This window comes from Colossoma macropomum, unplaced genomic scaffold (assembly GCF_904425465.1).
Source record: "Colossoma macropomum unplaced genomic scaffold, Colossoma_macropomum, whole genome shotgun sequence".
NCBI lineage: Eukaryota > Metazoa > Chordata > Actinopteri > Characiformes > Serrasalmidae > Colossoma > Colossoma macropomum.
In genome coordinates this window covers 33367349-33384513 of record NW_023494807.1, presented here as the reverse complement: position 1 = coordinate 33384513, position 17165 = coordinate 33367349, and the positions used below count along the sequence as shown (strand labels likewise).

Below are 17165 nucleotides of genomic sequence, written 5' to 3'. Positions count from 1 at the left end.
GCCCGCAAAATTATTTTAATCTTCTATTAAAATTAGTCCGTTTCACAATACGCTGCACTACAATCCCCAGCATGCACTGCAACGTAATGCGCACTCCAACCCCCCACCCCCAACAACAGTGTATTTTGCTACAAAAAAAACAAGCCATATTAAGGATAATGAAAAGGAACTTGGTCTTGCTGACTCTCGGCATCACTAGAGGTCCACTCCACGCAGAGGTGACTTCATCACAGTCAGGGGGACTCTGAACAAACGACGCCATCATTAGGAGTTCTGTTTAGGTGCACAGCGCACCATACAAACTCAAACCACTTCATTGTTTCCACCACAAAGACTCTGCTTTGCTTCTAAATGTGTTTTTTCACTTAAAGTATAAGCTAGGCTTGGGCCAGCTACATTAGCCAGTCTGCTGTTGGCTGTCTGCTGTCTGTTACTGTATTGGTTAATCTTCACCTAGACAACTCTACTGCTAAATATTGCTGTCAATGAACAATGTAAATTCAATTATATGATTGAATTGTAAAAAAATAGACAATCAATTGTGAAAATATTTGATTGTGAAAAAAACTACCTCTACCTCGGCTATCTGCCTCATGAGTTCTGCACTTTTTCCCAGCCCAATGGTAGATTAATAGGATGCCAAAGCGGGTTTTTTGGGGTCTGTTTTTCCTTAGTGAGACCAGAACTTCTGTAAGAGGTGGCTGGACAGCATACTGGATAGCATCATCACCCTCCACACAGGACATCAGTGTTAGGGAAAAGGGCTCTTTGGTTGAAGGAGTGAAGAGCACCACAGTGTGTCTCATTAAAACACAATGAGAGGGTGCAATTTTCCACACAGGTCTTTACTGGCTTGAAGAGGATGCAGATGGTTGATAACACATAGGCAACTGGATGGATAGAATAAGCATGGGTGGATGGATGGAGGAATGGGGAATGGATAGATGAGGAGTGGATGGTGCGATGGATGGATGAATGAATGAGGAATGGATGGATGCAAAAGAAATGATTGGTGCATGGATGGATGGATGGATGGATGGAAGAGGAATGGATAGTGCATGGATGGATGAGGCATGGACAGTGCATGGATGGATGGATGATGGTTGAGGAATGGTCAGTGCATGGATCGATGGATGGATGATGGATGAGGAATGGATAGATGGATACGTGGATGAGAAGTGGATAGTGCATGAATGAATGGATTGATGTATGAATGGACGTAAAATGAACAGATGGATGGATGGATGGATGCAAAATGGATGGATGGATGAGGAATGGACAGTCACGGATCAATGGACTGATGGATGATGGATGAGGAATGGAAAGTGCACGGATGGATGGATGGATGGATGGATAGATAGAAGAGGAATGCATAGTGCATGGATGGATGATGGTGCATGGATTGGGCCTGGATGGATGGATAGATGAGGAACGGATAGAGCATAGATGATGGAGGAATGAGGAATGGATGGATGGATGTATAAATGGATGGATGGATGATGAAAGGTGGGTGAGGATTGGCTGGTTTATATCACTAAAGCCAACATTAACATTAACGTATCCATCCTTCAATCCAACAAACAACGTCTAGCATAACATCAAGAACAAACAGGACCACAGAAATCAGAGGAACTTACATAACTCAGCCGTTAGTGGGACTCTGACACCTCATACTGCAGAAGCAGCCTTCAGACACGCGGCAGGGAAGAAAGAAAATGGCTTCCTGTTCTCCTATAAGCTATAGTCTACACCTGCTTCCTGTCCCAAAGGGCTATGGGTAATGTAGTTCCCATACCTTGACCTAGGGATTTCTAACAATACTGCTGTTACAGTAAGACTGCTCAGGCTTCATTGAGGTACTGATGTATGTCAAATATATCAAACCAACTCATTAATAAAGTATTCTTTATTATCATTGATATTGATGGATAAATAAATTAATAAAGTGTAAACCACATTGATAAACATCCATGAGTTTAAATATGTGGTGTAACATGTCAGTGGTGCCCAGCCCTGGTTCTGATGATCTACCAGCCTGGAGAGTTCACTAATATTCAGAGGCCCCTGAAAGCCTTCATCACCTGATCAGGTGTGTGTGATCAGTGTTGGAGATAAATCCCCACTGCCAGAGTTTGGCGGTTATATTGCAATACTTACATGGTGAAAAGGTTCTTCAGATTGATTCTATATAGCACCAAAAAGCATTTCGCTATTGTTCAAGCTTGACATCATAAGTATATGGCACCAAAATTCTCTGTCAATTCTCCATCAGTCTGAAGAACCATTTGACCATGCACAGAATACTTTAAGCATGCAAATGGTTCTTTGAGTGTTCATGGTTCTCTATAGAACTAATGTGTTTGCTAAAGAACCCTTTTAAGAGCATACGAGTCAGAAATAATTCATATAAAATTACACCATGGTTTTGTTATTGGTGTCAAAAACTGTTAATTAAATATGCATTTCTTTAAATAAACAGGGTTAAGCTGTGATGTTGATAAGCTCTTATGGAGATTTTGGTTGATTTTTAACTCAATGAAAACCCCAAAACTCTCACTCTGTTGGTAGCTTAATGACAGAAATGCAGCGCTCATGGTGCTGTGGGTCCATAGCCGGAGGCCACCAGTGGAACATCTCCCATCATCTGCTTGTGTGACGTGACAACTGATTTACGGCCACTGATGATCTCTAAACACTTGTTTCCAGGGAATCCCACAGCAGACCAACACATCAAACTTCAATCCAAGCCCCATGTGCTCTGCGCTTGTTCATCGTAATTCAGTGCGATCGCTCTGTCTGCGCGATGTCTAACACATGTCCTCTCAGGAGCGCTAATTAGCAGGCAGCATGACGCACTAGCCCGCTGCCAGAAATCCCTAAAGTCTGGGCCAAACCCCACAGGAGCACGGAGAGGTGCTGGCTCTGACCGCACGCTCCCTCGGCCAGCGCCGAGAACACCACTCAAAACAAACAGCCCTTCACACGGACTAATGAACATCTCACGGAGTCAAGACTGTCACCTTCACTCCTATAAAAGACGGTTCTTCAAGGGTTCTTTAGTAAAGAAAGTTTTTCTTTGTAGAATTACAAACACTCAAAGAACCATTTTCATGCTTTAATTTTTCTTTGCATGGTGAAATAGTTCTTCAGATTGATGGACAATGTGTGGTATATGGTTCTATATAGCACCAAAAAGGTTCTTATCTTGTTACAAGCTTGACATCACAACAATAGCAGAACCCCTTTTTCCTTTTTTGGCGCCATATAGAACCATATGCAACACATTCTCCATCAATGTTAAGAACCATTTCACAATGCAAAGAACTCCTCATTATGAAAAGTGTTCATGGTTCTATATATATACATTTTCTTTACTAAAGAACCCTTGAAGAACCATTTTTTCAAGAGTGTATATTCATAGAGGCCTTTTGAAAAGGTTTCTATCTAGCACCAAAAAGGTTCTGCTATTTTGTACACTCTTCACAATGATGGTTCTTTAATAAGGTTTCTTTAGTAAAGAAAATAGTTCTACATAGAACCATGAACACTCAAAGAACCCTTTGCATGACTAAAGGTTTCTTTGCATGGTGAAATGGTGAAGAAACTTTTCACAATGCAAAAACCATTTATGCACACAAAGGGTTCTTTGAGTGTTCATGGTTCTATTTACTACCATAGTCTTTGCTAAAGAACCCTTGAAGAACCTTTTTAACACACTGCTCACAGAAAAACTTTAAGGACCTCTGGAAGTGAAATGGAAACTTCCAGAAAAAACACACAAAACATGAAACCTGCAATTTCAGCACTTTTAAACAGCCGAAGGGCATTTTTTGAGGCGTTCAATGTCACAGAGAAAGTTACATATGACAAAATGACAAATGACTGTGATATACTTATATATGTGCTTATACCACAAACACTCCCAGCTGAGCCAGCTGTGTACTGTCTGTAAACTCTACTGTATAATCAGCACATCTGTCCTGTGGGGGAGAAACGACACACTGTTCTCAGGTTTGATGTGGTTTTAGTTAGAGGTGGGCAATTTGGCAAAAACATAATATCGCGATACTTCACACAATACACAATATATCACAATAAAGTACAACCTCATTTCCAAAAAAGTTGGAATGCTGTGAAAAATGTAAATAAAAACAAAATTCAATTATGTACAAATCATTTAAACCCTATATTTAATTGACAATAGTACAAAGACAACAAATCAAATGTTGAAACTGAAATTTTATTGTTTTTTGAAAAATATATGCCCATTTTGAACTTGATGCCAACAACACATTCCAATAAAGATGGGACGGGGGCAACAAAAGGCTGTAAAGATGAGGAGACTTTTAAAGATGAAGAACTTCTGCTTTTCATCATCTACGGTACAAAATATCATTAAAAGATTCAGAGAATCTGGAGAAATCTCTGTATGTGAGGGACAAGACCAAAAAACAGTATTTGCTGGCCGTGATCTTTGGGCCCTCAGACAGCACTGCATTAAAAACAGACATGATTCTGTAGTGGAAATCACTGCATGGGCTCAGAAACACTTCTGAAAACCACTGTCTGTGAAAACAGTTCATCACTGCATCCACAAATACAAGTTAAAACTCTTAAATGCAAAGAAGAAACTGTATATAAACAGGATCCAGAAACACTGCCACCTTCTCTGGGCCCAAGTCAGATCAGAGAAAAAAGAACCAGTCAGAACAGAGAAAAAAGAACCAGTAGTACACTGTTAAAGTGATGCGTCAAATAACAAAACACTGACTTGTGTCACCATTTCAATACTTTTGTATCATATTTTTTCTGTGTTAAAAGTAACACAAGCTATGTTTTCTGTAATGTACAGAAACATTTCAACACACTTTGTGTTAAAAGTAACTCCAACTGAACACACTGATGTGTCTACAGTACTTAGCTAAGAGGGATCTATATAGTACCAAAAAGGGCTCTTTGGCTTATAACAATAATACATAGAATATATATAGAAACTTATACAGCTCGTTTGCCATCAAGCCTAAGAACCCTTTCACAATGCAAATAACCATGAAAACATAAAAAGCTTCTTTAAGTGTTCATGGTTCTGTATATAACTAGTTTGTTTACTAAAGAACCCTTGAAGAACCTTCTTTTTTAAGAGTGCAGAGACAGAATGTTTTGTTTTTTTAACACATTTATTTTTAGAGTGTGCTTTTATTTTAAAATACTATCAAAAACTGTGAACACAGTGATATTTATTCAATATTTGACACTAAATCCAGTTAAACTGACTAATTTTACTCTCTTTATAATGAATCAGTTGGTCAGCGTCTACAAGCACTGACGATAAGCACGAAGCATGATCAGACAAGAATATTGTATTGAACTGTGATATAATTTATCATCATAACAATATATATTGCCATACTGTGCAGCCCTAATAAAGGTATTTTTTAGGTGAACTAACAAACCATTTTTACAGGGTAAAATCTGATTTCATCTACAGCAGTTTCATCAGTTTATTTCCAGTTCAGAGTGTATGTTTCACATATTCTCACTCATTTCTGATTTCATTTGCAATTTGGTTAAAATGAAAAACAAAATGTTCTGACTGAAAGATGTGGGTTATTACAATATACACACTTAAAAATGATGGTTCTTCAAGGGTTCTTTAGTAAAGAAAATGGCTCTATATAGATCCACAAAGACTCCTTTGCATGTTTAAATATTTCTTTGCATGGTGATACGTTTCTTCAGATTGATGGAGAATTATTATATTGTAAATGGTTCTATGTAGATTCTTTTTGAAAATGGTTCTATGTATCTTTTAATGTAAGTCAATGGAACCAGACTTTTTACTAAATAATTTTGGGTTGTTTCTTTTTGTCCATTCATCATGAAATGTACACACAATGTAAAAGACCAATTAAATCATGCAAAGGGTCCTTTGAGTGTTCATGGTTCTTTATAGAACCATTTTCTTCACTAAAGAACTCTTGAAGAACCATCTTTTCTAAGTCTGTACGTTATTACGTGCAGTCATTGTTTGAGGCTCAGCTAAATATCTAGGATTATGTGTTACTCATTATACTCTTTTATACAGACACACACACACACACACACACACACACACACACACACACACACACACACACACCCCTTCACAGATTCCTGTCGTACATTATTCAACATCCACATTTGCCAGCACATCATCTGCTCTGGAAGCACAGCGTGACTTTGGCTGCACACAGGCAACAATTACTGCATGTTAAACTCATTTTCTGTCATTACCAAATTACAAACACCATCAGAGCACAAAGCACATCTTTCTTGACTAATGATGATAATTTATGTTCAAATTCAACCTCAAGGAGGGAAATAATTGAGTGTAGGAAAGCCAAAGCATGCAGACATGCAAAACATATTTCTTGACTTAGAACATTATTAATAAAATCATTCCTCCATCTTACTCAGGTTCGCACTGCAAATTTAGCAAGTGAAATCAGTCAGTATGACTCATATTTCTCATTATTCCGTTTAGAAATATGTTTACTTGGAAATTAAACGAATAAAAATGTGTAAGAAAAGGCTTAAATATCCATTAATATTCCAACAATCTCCTAATGAGAAATATTGCACTTATTGATTGAGATATATTTCAGTAGTAAAATTAGAGGTGGGCGATATGGCAAAATGTCATATCACGATACTTCAGAAAGTTTACAATGCATGTCACAATATATATATATATATATATATATATATATATATATATATATTTGGCATCTGATCAGTTAGAAAAGACAAAGTAGTGCCACATTTAAAAGATAAAAAGATAAAATCTATTAATCAAATTATTTGTATGTAACATTTTACACACTGTGCTGCACTAAATTCACTTAAACGGGACTAATTAGGCCTTTTTTAAATCAAAAAAGCACTTAGGAAGTGTTTTAAAGTACTAACAATGTCCATAATATGTTTAGAAAAGCAAATTGGGACAAACTAGAATGTAATTTATCACCGTAACAATAAATCCTGTCATGTTGCCCAGCTCTATGTAATATTTAGCACAGATATAAAGCTTCTGAGGGTTTGTTGCGCTAACTGAGATGATGCTAAGTGTCAGAGATTGCAGATTTAATCCATTGTTAGCTGCGGTGTCTGGCTAACAGGGTCTCAGAGAGGAAGTGGGATCATATTTTCTAGAGGCTTCTGTGTTCCAAGACATCTTTGACCTGGAGGCAAACATTTAGCAGCCTGTTCTTATTAAACAACATTCCTCCAGCTCACTTCAAAGAGACGCTAGCGAGATATTGTCTTACAGGCTAGCATGCAGGTTAATTCTTCGCCTAGCACAGTCAGACTGATACGCATCCATGCGCCACTTCCTTAAAGAAGACAATAATGGCATCGCTTTGTGTTTTTATAGAAAACTCTTTTGTTTCTGGGCCTGTAATAGACAGTGGGGCCTGTTTTCAGAGGTTTATAGCATCCATCGATTTCCCTTTTATGGGTTTGTTTGAGACAGGACAACAGCAGGTGGAAATTCCTTTCGGTATTCCGACCATAAATTCCAGTTTATGCATCCGAAAGTTTGGTTAGTGCAATCAAATATAAAGCTTCACTGCAATTTGATTCATCGCTGCCATATTCTTACACTGGCACCGCTGCTTATCGTTATGATTATTCCGTAAAATTGACTGTTTTTTAAGAAAATTGTGCAGCGTCAGTCTCAGTGTTTGGATGTGACCAAATCTCAGGCATTAAATCAAGATATGATGTTTTATATGAGCTTTAGTGATTAAGAACTCCGTTATTGATTTATGGCCAATTAAACCCCGTTACCATGCCCGATCATTTAGCGTTGAACTGAAAGCCATCAAGTCGTAACGATCACCATCTGACTTGGCCATAAATCACATCAGTTCCCAATGACCTCTGTACCCTCTGGCTCGCAGACTGGTGGCACCGCTGCTCCAATTTCACAAGAGCTAAATATCCGTCAAAGAATGCAGCACATGGCGCAACTGCCAAAGTCTTTATCTCCGTGTACACATCAAAGGCATTGTTTTGTTTCTCATACTGAAACTACACTGAGCATTCAGTAGTTCACATAAAGACACACACATAAGTGACCAGCAGTGACCGCAGCCTCATTCTCAGCTTGTTTTCACATGGATCAGGAATGATGTGCAAGGTTTGAGTCATAAACCAGCCTCACAAACTGCTCATCCACAGAGATGCAGGTTTACAGGGTCAGTTTCCCAAACGCGCCAAACTCCAGACTAAACAAGCGTTTTTACTGGTGAATCACATCGAGTTTAGTCCCAGACTGGGTTAAAAGCAATAGCCTAAAAACGTAGTTATGTTATAACTGAAGTTTGGGGGGAGGAGCATGGCTGAAACTACTTCTTCTTTCAATCTAACCCTCTAAAAATTCACATCCTCACTTTTGGTTCCCGTGACGAAGTGTCCAATCCCCCTTTCCCCCCTGTTCCTCAGTCCTGCATCAGTCCTACTCCAGCTATGAGGGGGTCTGGCCTTCTAGCTACAGGCAGAAGCTGCCCAGAACTCCAGCCCAAGTTCTGAGAGTTCTGCCCCCTCCCTCAATCAGTCTCCCTTCATACTACCTCCACCATGTTGAAGGCTCAGTTTGAACTCACAAAATCAAATTCACACATTTTTCTGTTTCTTATTTTTCATTTAAGATGTACGTGGTGTGTTTGCTCCTGGAGCCATTAGGCTAACATAGCTAACAAGCAAGCACACTGTACAACATACCCTTATCTATATCAAGACGGCTACTACAGTTTTTAGCATCGCAAAATATTTTTGTCAAATTTTATCAATAACAGGATTTTATACACTGTCAGAAATTTCATATTAGTATTAGATAAGTAAAGATAAGTATTAGATAAGTAAAATTTCTATAGATATTTACAAATTAGAAATTATTTTAGGACTGAAAAGGATTGATTTACCCAACGATGATCTGATTTGGACATTTATTAATGTCTACAAGCTGAAGGATAACAGGAGATTGATATTGAAGTATATACACTGTGAGAAAAGGTTCTGTGCAGGTACACTTTTCGTCCAGTTGTGAACCTTAAATAAGTTTCTCCAGGTGAAAAGTTCGTATTTGTACCTTTTCATAACCGAATGTTTTAAACAGAACAGTAAAATAAAAGCCTGGAGACGAGACGGGGTGTGTGGAGTCAGTACAGCTTAGAACATATCATTTCAGTGGGAAATTTATGCAGCAGGATCCCCCGACAAAAAAACGATGGATTGAAATTGTCCTCAAATTTATTCACTGGAAAGAATTACATTTATGTCACAACTGAGGATGGAATACTTTACAAAATTCTGGGAGAAATGGATCTAAAAATACCCCATTAGGGCAACTAGAACAATCAATTAAGTGGATCTGTAAGTGTGAAATATGATGTATTAGTCTGTAACTGCTGATGTTTGTAAAATGGTGCTGTTAGTAAATGGGTACTAGACTGCTAGACATCCTTTGTTCTTTAGTTACGTTTGTATTCGTTTGTATTTCCCCTCTGAAAGTTATTTAATAGTAATTGGAAAATGAGAAAAATAAAGGAAAAAAAGAAATTGCATATTAATTACTATTGATTTATAATATAATTAAAATATTAATATCAATACTTAATTAGTGTTTAATAAACAGTTAGCACAGTTAGTTATAATTTTTCAGGTGCCTAAAACATTTGCACAGTACTGTATGTGAGTACATGGATAGAGTCAAGTATTGATGACTTGCATGGTGCTTATTAATGGCCTTCCGATGACACCACAAATCACACTGCCACCATTTTGGTAGGCAACTTCAGGTTCATATAGCAGCGATGTGGCTGTTTGTAATGAGAAAACAAAGTTATAACATATCTATAGCAGTAAAACTATTTTTTGGGAACACTTTTTAAATCTCACTTTTAGAGTTTATTAACTGATGTAGTTGAGTGTACTGACTTGATTTTATTTGATTTGTTGCTGTAGTGATAATAAATGAAAGCTGAAATCTAAACGGCTGAGATTTCTTGCTGGTTACTAGCGCCCCGTCCCAAACCGCATATCAATCAATCAGTCAATCAATCAAACTTTCTTTCGAGCAATGCTCATAGCCAAGCGAGTTAAACAGGGATTGAAAAAAAAGTTATGATGAAGTTTATCAACTAAAACAAATCTAAATCAGCCAGACAAGACAATTTTATAGAATTGAAAATAACAGCTCAAAAACAGATATAAAATAGAAATAAAAAAATAATGAAAACACATTAAAAGTAAGTAAAAGAACCAACTAAGATAATAAGCCATAAGAAAACTAAAAATCTTTTAAAAGATAAAATTGTTTATTAAAACAGAACACTAAAAGAATTAACCTCAAATAAAACAGCTGCAATTAAATAGCAAGATGAAATAAAATAAAAAATAACAAAAGTAAATAAAAAGGAAAAGGAAAAAATAAACTCAGCTAAAACAGTTCCAGGCTGCCTGATGGTGGTCAGAGAGTAAAAGTTTGAAATGACTGAGTGAGTTTTAGAGACTCCTTCAGCTGGTTCTCTGAGCTAAAGGCAAAAAGCAGTAACTGCAGCATCAGCAGTGCACTCTTTAGTGCAGTAGGTGAAGGACAGAAGTGCGTGGTTTGGGACGCGGCGTTAGATCAGCCAGTGAGACGCGATCAACAGTCCAGCAGCTCCAGTGTCTGATTACAGCTCTGCTGAGCTGCTCATTAGATGCTCATTAAACATTTACAAGCCAAAGTTTAAGGTATTTCCTGATTAAGGAGCATTTATTGAGGATATATGAATGCATTTATTGAGGTAAGCTTATGTAGCTTCATATTTACCAGCATCTTTTTAGAAATACGTTCTACGCTTGAGGCACTTCAGTGTAACTGCAGCTCCATTTAATGTGGAATGGAAAATTCAAATGAGAAGAAGCCAAATAAAAAGCGCTTTATAACTGTGTATGGATTTATTATTTAAGAGCTTTGGCAACTTTGGTGGCCACTTTTATTAGTTTTTGTAAATTATCTCACACTGGAATGTTCTGAACTCTGGAGATGTGCAAGTTATACAGATCCACCAATCAGGCTAATCTTCTCACTGCAAAAATGATATTTTGGTAAGTGAAATTTTCTTAAGTCTAGTTGATATAACTAACGTTTCTCATTCATGTCCACATATCTGTTCATGTGTTTGTGGTCATTCTGGTCTGTGTTGTTGGTGTTTATCCTCCTGCAGGGCTGTATCTGCAGTAACGGTGATGAGACGAGCTCCATCAGAGCACAGAGCTACAGCTCACCTACCAGCATGGAGACGGCTGTGGGGAAACTGGCCCATAGCAAACGGAGCAGAACAGGACAGACTAACAGACACAGAAAAGGTTCTTACCTCAAAGACTTCCTCATCCAGGATCCTGGTGCCGAAGACTGTGATGCCGTCGGTGTTAATGATTGCCTTGTCACTTCTGTTCAGTGGCCTGGTGACCTTCTTCTTACAGTCGACGATCATGGTGACGGACTTCTTCTCCACGCTGATCGCCACGCGATGCCACCTGAAGGGCGAGGAACATGTTAGATGTGTTCACACAGTTCACACAGTTCACACACACACACACACACACACCTACACACACACACACACACACACACACACACACCTACACACACACACACACACACACACTACACACACACACACTCACACACAGCCTTTAAAGATGATGTTTTCTTTGTTGTTTTTTCAAAAAACCTACCATATTATAGGCTAATAAGCAATGTCTACACTCTTAAAAGGATGGCTCTTCAAAGGTTCTCTACTAAACAAAATGGGTGTATATAGAACCATGAACACTCAGTGAACCCATATCAAGATGAAAGGGTTCTTTGTACTGTGAAAGGGTTCTTGAGATTGCTGCAGATTGCGCTGTAGATGGTTCTATATGGAACCTTTGTGAAAAGGGTTCTATGTAGCACCAAAAAAGGGTCCCCCATTGTAACAAGCATGACATGGTTACAATAGAAGAACCCTTTTGAAGAACCCTCTTTGAATTAAAATGGCTGCTGCAACCCTGATCCCAGCGTCCTTCCTGAGCCCAGGGTAGCACAAGCCGTGCTACGCTGGTGCCGAAACCCGGGAGGAGGACTCCAACACACTGAGGGAGTCTCCATGGCAGAAGAGGAAGCTATCAAGAGCCTTGTCCACCTGCGCCTGGCTGTTTCCATGATGCTGAAAAGCGATGGAAGCAGCTTGAAGAGCTGCAGGTGGTAAGGGTCAACCCTCAGTGTGCGTGGGGGCAGGAGCCCCCCTCTCACCCCCCCCTCAAGCCTCCAGTCCCAGCGAATCCCGTTTACCCTGTCTCCAGGGTAGCACAAGCCGTGCTACAGCGTGTTATTCCAAGTGCCCAGAAAGCGTTTCCCTGCTCTGATATGTTGCTTTGGATATGTAGCTGCAGGCCACAGTGATCATATACTGATAGATGAACTTTGGATTTGTAATGCGATGCTGTGTAACCAGGTTTTGTGAGATCTGTAATGTCGTTATCATATCACTCATTTTCTCCACTTCCGCCAACTCCTGCACCATTACGTTAATTTGTGAATGTGTGATTCCATTGATGGAGTGCGTTTGTGTTTGGATCAGGTTCGTGTGTAGTTTCATTGACGGGTCACTGCTGCACTACAGTTTATTGTGCCCCACCAGGCTTTGGCCAGGACCGATATGATTTCGTTGTCACTCTGCAGCTCTATTAAACAGATGTTTCCTTCACATGCTGAGTAAGTGAGCGTTGTTGTTGAGGCTGGGACTGTGCGGTGGAGGACGTTCTTAACCAAAACCTCCAAAGAAGAACTTACAGAAACGCTCTCATTTCGACACACATGCTTTCTGTCACTGTCTGAGCTGAATTCTGCCTCTCATACTGAATCAATTAGAGTCGTTTCACAAAGCGGCCATTCAGCTTCGCTTCTCTGACGAAGCTGCGTCATGATTGTTTTCTCAAACTGAAATATGTTGTGCAAATACTTCAGAGAAAATGATTTATCAGCCAAAAACTCTTTGATTCACATTCTGATGCAAACTGATTGAGCTGCTTTGATCAGACAGACTGATTCTAATACAAAGAGAGATCTTGTTAAAATGTAACTGTGTTTTTTATAGAGATCAAGGAGCTTCAGTTTGGCTGATTCATTAATTACTCTTGTGTGATTGTATCGGTGATTGTTGATGAATGTAGCTCTGAAATGCAGACCTGATGAGAGAATCTAGCTGTATTTACTTTATCCTACACTCTTAAAAAGGGTTCTTCAGTAAAGGGAATGGCTCTATTTAGAACCTCAGGATCTGTACAGAATCATTTTGTGCTTAAATTGTCCTTTGCATGGTGAAATTGTTCTTCAGATTGATGGAGAATTTGTTGTATATGGTTCTATATAGCACCAAAAAAGGGTTCTTCTATTGTTATCATGTCAAGCTTCTAACAGTAGAAGAACGCTTTTTGGTGCTATATAGAACCATTTTCCAAAAAGCTCTATTTACACATTTACACATTCTTCATCAATCTGAAAAACCTCCACCGCAAAAAGATGGTCCTTCAAGGGTTCTTTAGTAAATACAGTGTTTCTATATAGAACCATGAACACTCAAAGAACCATTTGCATGCTTAAACGGTTCTTTGCATGGTGAAATGGTTCTTTGGATTAACGAAGAATGTGTTGTATATATATATGTAAATATAGCACCAAAAAAAGTTCTTCTCTTACACTCTTACAACAGATGGTTCTTCAAGCATTCTTTAGTAAGGATAAAAGTTCTATATAGAACCATCAACACTCAAATAATCATTTACATATTTAAATGGTTCTCTCCATGGTGAAATGGTTGATCGGACTGAGGAAGAATGAGTTCAATAAGGTTCTATATGGAATCATATACAACACATTCTCCATCAATCTGAAGAACCATTTCCGAAGAACCAGCACCAGAAAGGGTTCTTCTATTACACTTTTAAAGCAGATCATTCTTCAAGGGTTCTTTAGTAAAGACAAAGGCTCTATATAGAACCATTTGCACTCTTAGATGGCTCTGCATGGTGAAAGTGTACTTCTGATTGATGAAGAATGTGTTGTATATGGTTCTAAACAGAACCTTCTTCAAAAATTATTTTATATAGCACCAAAAAGGGTTCTTCCATTGTTATGATGTCAAGCTTGACTGAAGAATAGATTTTATTGCACTGTTATTTTTAAGAGTGAATGTAGCACAGAACTTGTGGTCGGTTGGAGAACGTCACTAATATGACAGTGATGCTTTAGAACATCGTAAGGTATCGATGGTCAGACACTGTCCTTCTTAAACATTTTCCACTCTGCAACCACAGAAGCACTTCAGATTTCTCCTAAGCGCAGGTTATGAAACAGCTCAGCGTTGGGAATCGCAGGGTGGAAATGATCATAAAGGTAGAGGCCAAAAACCACACGCCCGGCTCCAACAGCGGCTCTCAGACCTTCCCAAAATCCATAGCAAAAAGCAGAATTGGACTCACTACAAAACACCGAGAGAGGTGCAGAGTCCATCTCAAACATCCTGACTCAGAGAGCCATGCGGTGGTCCCACATAGGCTGGACGTTTTAATGGCCAAAAATATTGAATCGAGCTTTAATCTCATTAGGTGTGAAAGTGGGTGGGATGTGTACCAGTTTTAATGACACACACAGTATAAAACCTCAAAATAGGGCTGTGACAGTAACCGCGGTCATGTGATGCCTCCCGCGGGGTTGAGCTCATTACCATCACTACCATAATCTTTTTTTTTTTCTTTGGTATTTATTTTTTTTGCTGGTGAAAGTTACAGGAGTGCATATGGTGTGTGATATGAAATATAAACACAATAATCATTTAGTTTAGTTATCAGTGACTGTCTTCCCTCCTGTTTAAGGGCTTTTAGAGAAGCAACTTTTCAGTTGCTGGTCACTTCAGCTTCGTATGCAAAGGTCCATTAAATATACAGGGGTTTCTTTTGTGTGTGTTTGATTATTATTACATAAATATGCAAATTGTGTAAATATGCAAATAGATATACTCCAATTTCTACTCTCTCACACTTTAACTTTTATCCTTTTTTATTTCTGCCTAATTTATTTATTAAGTTTATGTGCAATTATATCTTGGTACTGTAACACTGCAGTTTACCTACATGATCAATAAAGTTCTGCTATCTATCTATCTGTGTGTCTCTCTATCTGTCTGTCTGTCTATCTATCTATCTATCCATCCATCCATCCATCCATCTATCTATCTATCTATCTACGTTAGTCAGAATCCAGCCTGTACACTGTTAGAAATAAAGGTTCTGTTCAGGTACATTTTCCGTTCATCAAGATACAAACAGTGTAAATGTTCCCTCAAAAAAACAATTTATTTATTTTTTAAATTTATTTTTTTGGCAGGCCGGAGGCGGGGTTTGGGGCGAGTGGGAGAGGCGATAAACTGCCAAACTGCAGGGATATGTTAATACTGACTCAGCAGAACACTAAAACATGGTGAAAATGGGCTCTTTTCAACCAAAGTGTTGTATAATATCCCATAATTTTGGTCTCTGACTTCATGACAGGAAATTCAATACTATCCCATTTCAGTGCAAATGTCATGCCTGAATGTTTACTTACTTTCCGTCAGCTAGATTGATGGTACGGAATAAGGGGTAGTCCTCCGGGGCTGGTTTTCCATGCTGGTCTTCATACAGGAATACCGGAGTGCGGCCGACTTCCACGCCGAGCTGCTGGATTCCCTGCTCATTATACACGGACAGCAGGAAGGACTGGACTCCAGCCTTAGGCTTGATGGTCATGAGGATGGAGAAGTCCTCAGGGAAGACTCCACCTGAAGATTCAACAGATAAAACGTTAAGAGCCACATGTGACCTGGGCGCCATTTGTGGTTTATATGCAATTAGTAAGAAGAAATTAAGGCTATGTTCACATTACAGGGCTGAATCTGGTTTTTGGCCTTAATGTGACTCAGATCTGGTGTTTTCAGAGCAGTGTGGACACACAAATCTGACCTTTTCAAATCAGATCTGAGCCACTTTGGCCTGGATAAGACTGCCAGCTTAAATCTGATTTTTGTCATGTCCAGACTGATTTTTGATGAAGCCGTTTTGAAAAAACACCAAAAGTGTTCTTCTATTACACTTTTCAAAAGGTGGTTCTTCAAGGGCTCACTCCTGAAGGGAATGGTTCTGTGTAGAACCATTTACATGCTGAAATAGTTATTTGCATGGTGAAAAAGTTCTTCAGATTGATGGGAAATGTGTTGTATAGGGTTCTATATAGCGCCAAGAAGTGTTCTTCTACTATTCGAATTTCAAGATTATACCAACAGCAGAACCCTATTTGGTGCCATATAGAACCATATTCAACACATTCTCTCAATCAAACTGAAGAACCCTGAAAATGGTTTTATATAGCACCGAAAAGGGTTCTTCTATTACACTCTTAAAAAGATGGTCCTGCAAGGGTTCATTAGTAAAGGGAATGGTTCTATTAAGAACCATGGGTTCTATATAGAACCAGTTGAATGCTTAAATGGTTCTTTGCATGGTGAAATGGTTCTTCAGATTGACAGAGAATGTGTTGCATATGGTTCTATATAGAACCTTTTTGAAATGGGTCTATATTGCACCAAAAAGTGTTCTTGTACTATTATGATGTTAAGCTTATACAAGTAGCAGAATCGGTTTTGGCGCCATCTAGAACCATATACAACACGTTCTCCATCAATATGAAGAACATTCATTTAAACTACAGTTCAGATTGATCTTTATGTTTTTGCCATGTTTTTATATTTTACATTTTTTGAAATGTAATTTTTGTAAATAAATGGAAAGAAGTGCAGACTCAAACATGTTCACACAGAATAGAAATCATATTAATCATATTAATTAATTAATGTAATTCATTAATTAGCTATGCAATTTTGTATGTAATTGTGTAATTACATTTAAAGTACTATGTAATAAATTAAATGTGTAATGTTAAATATGAAATGTTACATCAAAAGTCTAGCCACACTTTGAACACAGTAAGTATTATAATACAACATAAAAGCCCCTTTGAACTCGAGCTCTTCACAGGGGACGAATTAAACTGGAAT

At 38.4% G+C, this 17165-nt stretch overlaps 1 protein-coding gene across 1 annotated transcript in view; it reads right to left on the bottom strand.

Annotated features, from left to right (window-relative positions):
- col11a1b (collagen, type XI, alpha 1b) overlaps window positions 1-17165 on the bottom strand; it is a 178180-nt gene that overhangs the window by 143799 nt on the left and 17216 nt on the right. The window contains exons 3-4 of the mRNA XM_036555885.1: window positions 15680-15893; window positions 11406-11568 (exon numbers count right to left, since the gene is read on the bottom strand). Of these exons, the coding sequence (XP_036411778.1) occupies window positions 11406-11568; window positions 15680-15893 (377 nt within the window). The remainder of the gene's footprint in view (window positions 1-11405; window positions 11569-15679; window positions 15894-17165) is intronic.